Below are 8,199 nucleotides of genomic sequence, written 5' to 3'. Positions count from 1 at the left end.
GCACATAAATTTTGGCCATTATCAAAATTAGCTCATTACCAAAACTTTCCCCAATCACCTTAACCCGACTTGATTTTGTTGTCCTTTTGCTGAAGTTATAGTAAATTTGTAATTTCCCCTGCACTCTGTAACTCTGGATGTGCAATTGCTTTTCCTAGTTTCTCTGGGTGTTCCCAACAGGAAAGAAGATGCTGTGAGGAATCAGAAGCATGAGACAGTATGGTGGGCATCCTCCAGGAATTCAATAGATGATTGAGGCCTTGACTTTAAAATAGTGTATTATCCAGTGACTTCATTGAGGTGACCATCTTTGCTATACATTACCATGCCCATCAAAACTCCAGGACAGACATTTCTGACTCAAAATACCTAAGCAGTATTTATTTGCAAAGCAGAAAGGAATCTAGTCTAGCATATAAGTGGTTACCACTTATTTTCTGACCGTGCCAATTTTTTTTTTTCTATTTCTCTACAAATAGAATCTTGTCATTAGCATTGTTGCTACTATTCTTTCTCCCATTACCTGTTCTTCCCTTTGGATATGCTTAATGAGCAGGGTTTATGTGTGAAGAGGGAGGAGGTGGTATTAGGTAAAATGTTCCATTAATAGAACTAGTTGAAACTCTTCAGTTAATTACTGTGATAGGAGGGAAAAAAATAAATCCTTTAGCAGAAAGCTCTGGTGTGTAACAGAGAGACACATGTAACATAGCTTTATGAATGAAAGTTTATTTCAATCAATTACCTTTCTTTAACGTGATGAGCATTTCAGATAAAAACAATAGTGGAAAGACAGTTAAGCATTTTTATATCTACTTTGAATACTCTTTAGCTTACAAGTATTAGCTAGTTTTTGAGAGACTTGTCAAACTAATCTTTCTGAAAGGGAAAAGCATATTTCAAGAATAGGCCCTCTCTGTTATGGATTTGTACTATCCATTTTTCTAGGTCCACATACTCAGGACTAAGAACAAAGGAGAATCTTTGTATGACCTTGACTTTCCTAACAGCTTCAAAATAGGATTTTTAAAGTTTCTCTCTCTTTAATTGATATACCATACGAAGTAGGTAACCTGAAGTTGAACAACCTGCTTTTCTTCACCTTTTTGAAAAGCAACCACAGCAGGTATATATATAGGCAGACCTGCCTGTATTCACATGCCCATTATGGCTTGATCAGGTTTTCTATATCTGTGTGTTTCATAGCTCCTGTCAGTATTTTTTTAATAATGAAAGGAAAGAACATTCATTTTAAATGCCTTGTACCTCCACCGCATATATTTCTGTTCTATCAGGAGATCTGTCAAGGGAAAACATCCTGGTGACACACCTATGGCAATGTAAGGCCAAGGCTTCTATTTTGTTCTTTCAAAACTCAATGATTTCCTTTGTAGATAAGGGGAAATACATCCTTGTTTGACACTTGACACTTTTCTAAAACCGTAATAAAACCTTCCTCTGGTAGAGTAAAATCTCACTTGCTGGTGGATTAAGCAGCTTCAGAAGCTTCCTGACCTTCTCGTTGCTGTTGCTGGCCTTGTCGTCATTTCACTGCTCATTAGCTCTTCCTTCAGGGCTGGACTGGTCTCCAAGGTCATCCTGTCCAACCCTCTTGCAATAGTGGATGGAAAAATGAGGTAAAACTCAGTTCAGCCTTTTCTGCCCTATAGCAGCTCTGATAAAGGATGTGGGTGAGGTGCGGAGGAGGCTGAAACTTGGTTAAAAGAAAGTTTGGGGATTAACTGAGGATTTAATTCATGCTTTCTTTCTCTCCCGTGGCTAAAGCAGATAGTTGAGAGTTGGCAGTGCATCAAAATCGGGCTGCTCCTCCACCCCAAATTTCAGCCCCTCTCATCTTGGGGTCTTTGTTGAGGGTTTCTTTTCAAAGTGGGGGATCTAAATTTCTAATTGTGCCTTTAGAATTAGCAAATCTTAAATGTCTTAAATTGTCACTTTACAAAGAAGCAACTTGCTTTGTTATTGTTTCCAAATTAAGTCCTTAATAACACAAAATAACTTATGCCACTGTTCAGGCTTAGGGAGGAACCTTCAGAAAATGTATAGCATATTTCTTTTCCAAGTCAAGAGAGAGAGCAAAGAGGAACTTTATGGAGGAGAAATAAAACAGTTGTACAGAACACGTTTACAGGGCACATTAAGTCGGTTTTTGTCTATGGTTCTTTCCCTTTATGGCATATGTTATATATTGACAGGGATTAAGTTTCTCTCCTGAATGGAACAATACATAGTCACAGGGAGCTACTGTACTTTACAAAGCAACAGACATCAGCACAGGCAAATGGCAAATAGAAATGCATCTCACAAAGAACTAACCAGGTCCATGGGAAGCACAGTGCTTGGCTTCATCTTTTGCAATTCTGCATCTTTTGCATTTCCCTCCTCGCTCTGCTGCTCACTCGCCTTTCTTTTTCGTCCTTTTTCCCGTTTTTTGCTCGCACTGTTACACTTTCTCTGTCCCCCTGGCTTTGTTATTCAGCATGTCTGATTAGCAGGAGCCTGATTGGCTGGCTGCCTGCTCCGAGAGAGATTCCATTCAGCTTACCCCCCACCCATCCACCCACCCACCCCTCGGTCAGGAAATGTGAGCGGGGCTGATGGAAGCTGATAGGCAGGACTGGAGTGTTAGCACCAGTACTGGATGTGACAGCAGGCAGAGGAGCACTTAGCAGCTTATTCAGTGTCCGATTCGGATTCCGGCAAGGATCCAAGCATGGAATGCTGCCGTCGGGCAACTCCTGGCACACTGCTCCTCTTTCTGGCTTTCCTGCTCCTGGTAAATGCCTTTTCATTTCAATACATTGCTATTGCCATTGAGTCTGGGTGCTGGGGTGTGTGTGTGTGTGTGTATGTGTGTCTTTATGTTAAAACTCCAGCTAAAATGATTTACACTATTACAAAGAGAAAACTCCTTCCAGAACTTTTAACCCCAACTTTCCAAGCAAGATAAAGTCTGCAAGACTTTCTGGAATTGGTTACTGCTATGTAGTAACATTGATACTGAGACATGAACTTTGGGATAGACTGCATGGAGTTTGGGAGCTGAGGACTGTATACATGGTGGCGTGCATGCTTGGAATTTGGATAACAGACATCCTGAAATCAAACTCACTCACTGTGGTGTTCCTGGAATTTTTTTGAGGGATAGGCTTTGCGGGGCTTTCCCGTACTGCCTTTTATGAATTATTTTCCCTCTATGCACATGTACTACGGAACCAGGTGAAGAGGGGAATGAGAGCCTCTTTGCAGCCAACCCAGATTATAGCTCATAATTACCGCAAGTCATTTATGGATAGAAGTTAATGCTAGGATTTATGAATTAAGGATTATGGTCTTTGATCTCAAATTTACTTTTAAAGAAGAAAAAAATGATGACTTTTGGTATGGCTGATTACCACAGTCATAGTGATAAGATGCTCTGCTCTTGAACGTCAGTACACATTGCATTTTTTGACTCAAAGTAAATGTTCCGTTGTGACTCATACTTGGTTTTATGGGCAGAAAATGAACATTGACTGTCCAAAGTAAATCTACACTCAAAATATTAATAGCAATGCACATTTTTTTAAACCAGAGTGTTCTGGGCAGGCAGCTTAGTAAGCCTCATCTGAAGGTTTGATTCCAAAATTTGCACACACTGATCCAAACAAATGTGATTGTAGCTTTCCCTGTCACATTTATAACATGCCAGAACTTCCTCAGATGGTAACAGGGCAAGAAGAGAATCAGGTAAAAATGTAGCAAATGTATAGGTTGCATTGATTCCTTGATGGGGAAAGAAAGTTTTGCTCTGATTAGATTATGACAAATCTGATCTACACTATAATTTTGAAGTAAGGAGGCAAGCCATTTGGTACAAATTGAAAAACTCAAACTCCGGGAAGATTCATCAAATAGAGTAATCAGAAAGAGATTAAATATTTTATACATTCCTACTTCTTAAGGATTTGCATCATGGTAGCTAAGAAATTATAATGCTGCATTGCAAGTGCTATAAATATAGAAATATATTTTTAATTTTTCATAGCAATTTAAAGGCAAACCACATTTTAAGCATGAATAGACTATAAGTTTTAGCTGTTCTGAAAAATATAAAGAACAGAATGTTTAGGTATGCTTTATGACTTGTGGAGCAAGCGATTTATGAAAGGTGTCTCATTTTTTCCATATGGGATGTGTTACTTGTATACACCATTAGTTTGTCTCATCTTTCCTTCTTTGTGATTTTTTTAAGTGTGTGTTATTTTCCCATTAAATTACATCATAAAGCAAATTACCAGTACACATTAGATTTTTTTTGATATTTTCATATGGAAGTATGATCTCATTATACTGAGTAAAACTTTCCCATTCAGGAATAGATTGTTTTGCTATTCATTTGGTAAATGCATTATATCCCTCTCTGATATCTTGAATATTCATATATGTATTTGAACATATAATTTGACTTATGTAGAATGAAAAGGAATATATGCTTATTTCAGAAGGACTTAAAATCTGTCATGTTTAAATTACAATAATTATATTATGAAGATAATATATATTATATTATGCATTTAAATGAATTGGAAATCTGAGATCTTTGTTACAAAAGAAAGAACTGACTGGTGTTTACATAAATCCCTTTGCAAAGCAATAACAGCATTAATAATAGCTGTCATGTATTTTGTGTCTGAATGTGCCAAACACTAGGCTACTTGTTTGAAAATCATTACAATGAATCCTTACAATAATCATACAAATAAGATATTTTTAAACCCATTTTGCAGATAATGAAATAAGCTTATATTTGAACCCAAAGGTCAAATAATGGAAAGAATACAACATGTTTGCTTTGTATGGTGGTTGTAAATATTTAGCAATAATGAAAGCAGGGGTACAGTTTGGTCTGTATTCTTCATTGCAGATATTTAGGCTTTTTGCATCATCTTAATCATAAAGATATGTACTATCTCATGAGCACTTGTTAGACTTGCTCATTAACTGCCCCTTTAACACGGTAGCCAAAATTTAATTACTGGCTTAAGAGAAAGTGACCTTTAGCCTGCTCTGTACTTGGCTTAGAACTAGAAGTGTGGCATCATCAGCTCAACCTTCAAGCTTAATAGAGAAATTGAATATAGGGGCTTGTTTTTCCTATAGTTTTTTTTTTTTATTATTTCTTTTACACATTGCAAGGATTCTGTCTACCTTTGGGCTTATTTTGGGCAATTTCTAAAGGTCTGTAACTTAATTGGAAAACATCCTGTCTAGTTAGTGGCTAGTCCAGTTTCTACCTTACCAAAATAGCCTTCATTTCATTGACAGCTGAATCATCTGTATCGTGACTTGGTCCTTGAGTGTGTACAAGTATTGAAGGTTGTTCAGCCTCCATTCTGTCAAAATCCTTTCCCTTGGAACTTGTTTCTGAGAGAATGGGCTTCCTGTGTCTTGAATCTGTTTTAGGTTACCACCCATATTTTCATGCACAGAGCATATATCATAGATCTCTCTTATATTCTGGACACAATAGGACAGAAGTACTGAACGGGAGATTTCATTTGATATTCAGGTGAAATTAAGCTACATAATGCCACTTTCCCAATCCTCCCATCCTTCTCTCCCATTTTTATTCTCCCTCTTTTGTTCCAATTGTTAAGCTCAAAAAGAATGTGGAAAAAACCATGACCGGCCATTGACATATGTGTCCATCTACACTTGAAGTCAAATCGCTTCTTGTCAGAAAGGCATTTAATCAAATTTGCATTTGCCTTTTCTTTCTTTTAAGTAGTTTTAAGCTCTTTCACCCGCTATTGTGAGGGTTGCAAGAGTAACACTAGGAATTATAGTAAAGTACATGTGTTTTTCTATTGAATTTCTTTTTCTTCTCTGTACTAATTTATACATGGCAACTAGTCAAACACAATAGCCCATTCCCTTCAGTCCTCTCGCATTCTCTTCCACTATTATCTAAGTGGATCTATCTTGGATGGGAAGAAGCACCATTAGCTTGTGGAATGAATGTTAAGTCCCTTATTTACAGCAGACCGTGGCCTGTCCCAGCAGCATGTATGTCCGTGTGTGTTCATGTGCATGCACAAGCACTTTTCTGTAATTGTTCACTCTACATCAACTTCTTATCCTCATGCCTAGATTGTCTTTAAATCAAGCTTGAAGACCCTTCACATAGATTGACAGAACACAGTGAAACATTTAAAATTTAAAAATCACTTTCTTCATGTTTTTGTGAAGTTTCTTGTCTAGACATGGCCAGCTACGTTTTTGTTTTCTCAAGCTCCTGTTTTTAGTGTTTCAGTGTGTTCAGGACCGCCTTCTGGCCACCATTATTATTTTCACATACACCAGTTCTGTCGCTTCATATAAGTTGAGGGAAGAAGAATGTCCAATAGTGGTCACTAGTGAACTACAGAAGAATCCTGTTACACCGGAAAGTTTTTCCTTGAAAAAGTATATGGATATTGAAGCCTTTTGAGAGACAAGAGAATGAATAAATAAATGCATGTATGTGTTTGTATATTTGTATGTATTAATACCTGTTGATGCCCCTTTGCTATTATGTATAAATAAATTGGAAAGCAGTCCTCTGGCACACCATGGGGTAGGCTATTACTCAAACTTAGTAGCTGCACAAAGTTTATTCTTATGTCCTACTAACAAAATTACAGTTAGTGTTTGCAATTTTTATCGGTAAAGTGTGATTAACCTATACAAGTTACTCATTTTTTTTTAACTTAGTTTATTTGGGTTGCATTTTGCTTGGGGATTATATTAGCATGAGACATGGTCTGGTGTTTCGGTTCTCCCATTTATTATGGCTTAATCAGAATATAATTTTAAACTCTTCCAGGAAAAATATAGTGTCCTATGAATTTCTGCTTTTCCCAAAGCACCTCATAGAATATCATGTAGATACAGTTTGTGAACCAAATTAAGAGAAAAAATGACTTCCAGAGACCATCGGAGGGTTAGTTCTTCACATGTTCAGTGATTCCTAAATTCATACGTGTAGTTCTGCTTCTTTGTTCAAGTGACATCTCTGCTTTTAATTCATGTATCTTTCAGTTTCCAGGAATGACAACCTCTCAGGTCCAACTACATAAGTTTAATTGTGCCCTCCTCTCAGTAAGCATATTCTGCTGTTTTTGTGGTCTCATGAGTAGAGTGACCCAGAAGTGACCTCTTCATAACATGAGGACCAGAGTCGTTTCTTGAGTGAGAGCATTCCTTGAATCACCATGAATAACCCACTGGTTAAGTGTATTGAGATAATCACAGGAAAATGTGTGTAAATCAAGTTTTACAGTCTTGTCGTTGTTACTAATTTTCTTCTTGTAGAGAGCTGGCTTCAAACTTTGTGTTTTCACCAGGATGAGACAAGTGCATGTCATTTTCTGTCTACATCATAAAAACCATACCATGTGGTTGAATTTTGGCTTGATTGGCAGTACTGGCTCATGAGTGGCTTAGGACTGGCATACCAGAGGTGATGTAAGTCCTAAAGGATCCTAATTGAAATAGGCCAGCACAGCTGTGTGGGGAGCCTGCCTGCTAACTGGGGTAAGCTGTTGCTATCAACCCCTTCTTTCCATGAGCTCAAAAATAAATGACTAAATCTCCCCAATTCCCGAACTTCAAGATTAAAACCTACATTGAATAAAGCTTAACTGTTCTGTTTCACCTCTCAGGGACTCTGTTAACTGGAGCACCCAGCGTGGAGGGCAGTTAGTTAAAAGTTTTCTGGCCACTTCAAGAAGATGCCCAATGGCTGAGATCTGCAGCCAACAGTGACCTCGGGCTTTTTGTTTATTGTATTTCCCAAGGAACTCAGTATTTATAAATCCATTTAAATGTTTTGCTATAAAGAACACTTTTGAAGAACACATTCACAAGTGTTCTTTGTTTTGATTATAGAAATATATTTTATCTCATGAAGTAACTATAACCTTTATTAGGAGAAATACCGTAATTTCTGTGTTCATATAGCCCCACCCCAAATTCTACCCATATATAGCTATGTGTAATGTCAGCACTTAGTAACTGCTTGTCAGAAGGCATAAATAATTCATTCTTATCTCTAAAATATTTTATTTGTAATTTTTGTAGTTCTTGGGCTACTTTGCAATTATCTGTGCCATTGCCCATCTCCTACTTATCTTATACTTCTGTCTGTCCCACAAAGCT

At 37.4% G+C, this 8,199-nt stretch overlaps 1 protein-coding gene across 1 annotated transcript in view; it reads left to right on the top strand.

The window, feature by feature from the left end:
- Window positions 1-2,628: 2,628 nt before the first annotated feature.
- ADAMTSL1 (ADAMTS like 1) overlaps window positions 2,629-8,199 on the top strand; it is a 433,007-nt gene continuing 427,436 nt past the window's right edge. Inside the window, exon 1 of the mRNA XM_021675321.2 lies at window positions 2,629-2,794. Within this exon, the coding sequence (XP_021530996.2) occupies window positions 2,732-2,794 (63 nt within the window). The 5' untranslated portion in view covers window positions 2,629-2,731. The remainder of the gene's footprint in view (window positions 2,795-8,199) is intronic.

This window comes from Aotus nancymaae, unplaced genomic scaffold (genome assembly GCF_030222135.1).
Source record: "Aotus nancymaae isolate 86718 unplaced genomic scaffold, 86718_ANA_hifiasm-v0.15.2.pri h1tg000003l, whole genome shotgun sequence".
Classification (NCBI taxonomy): domain Eukaryota; kingdom Metazoa; phylum Chordata; class Mammalia; order Primates; family Aotidae; genus Aotus; species Aotus nancymaae.
This window is presented reverse-complemented; position numbering and strand designations above follow the sequence as displayed.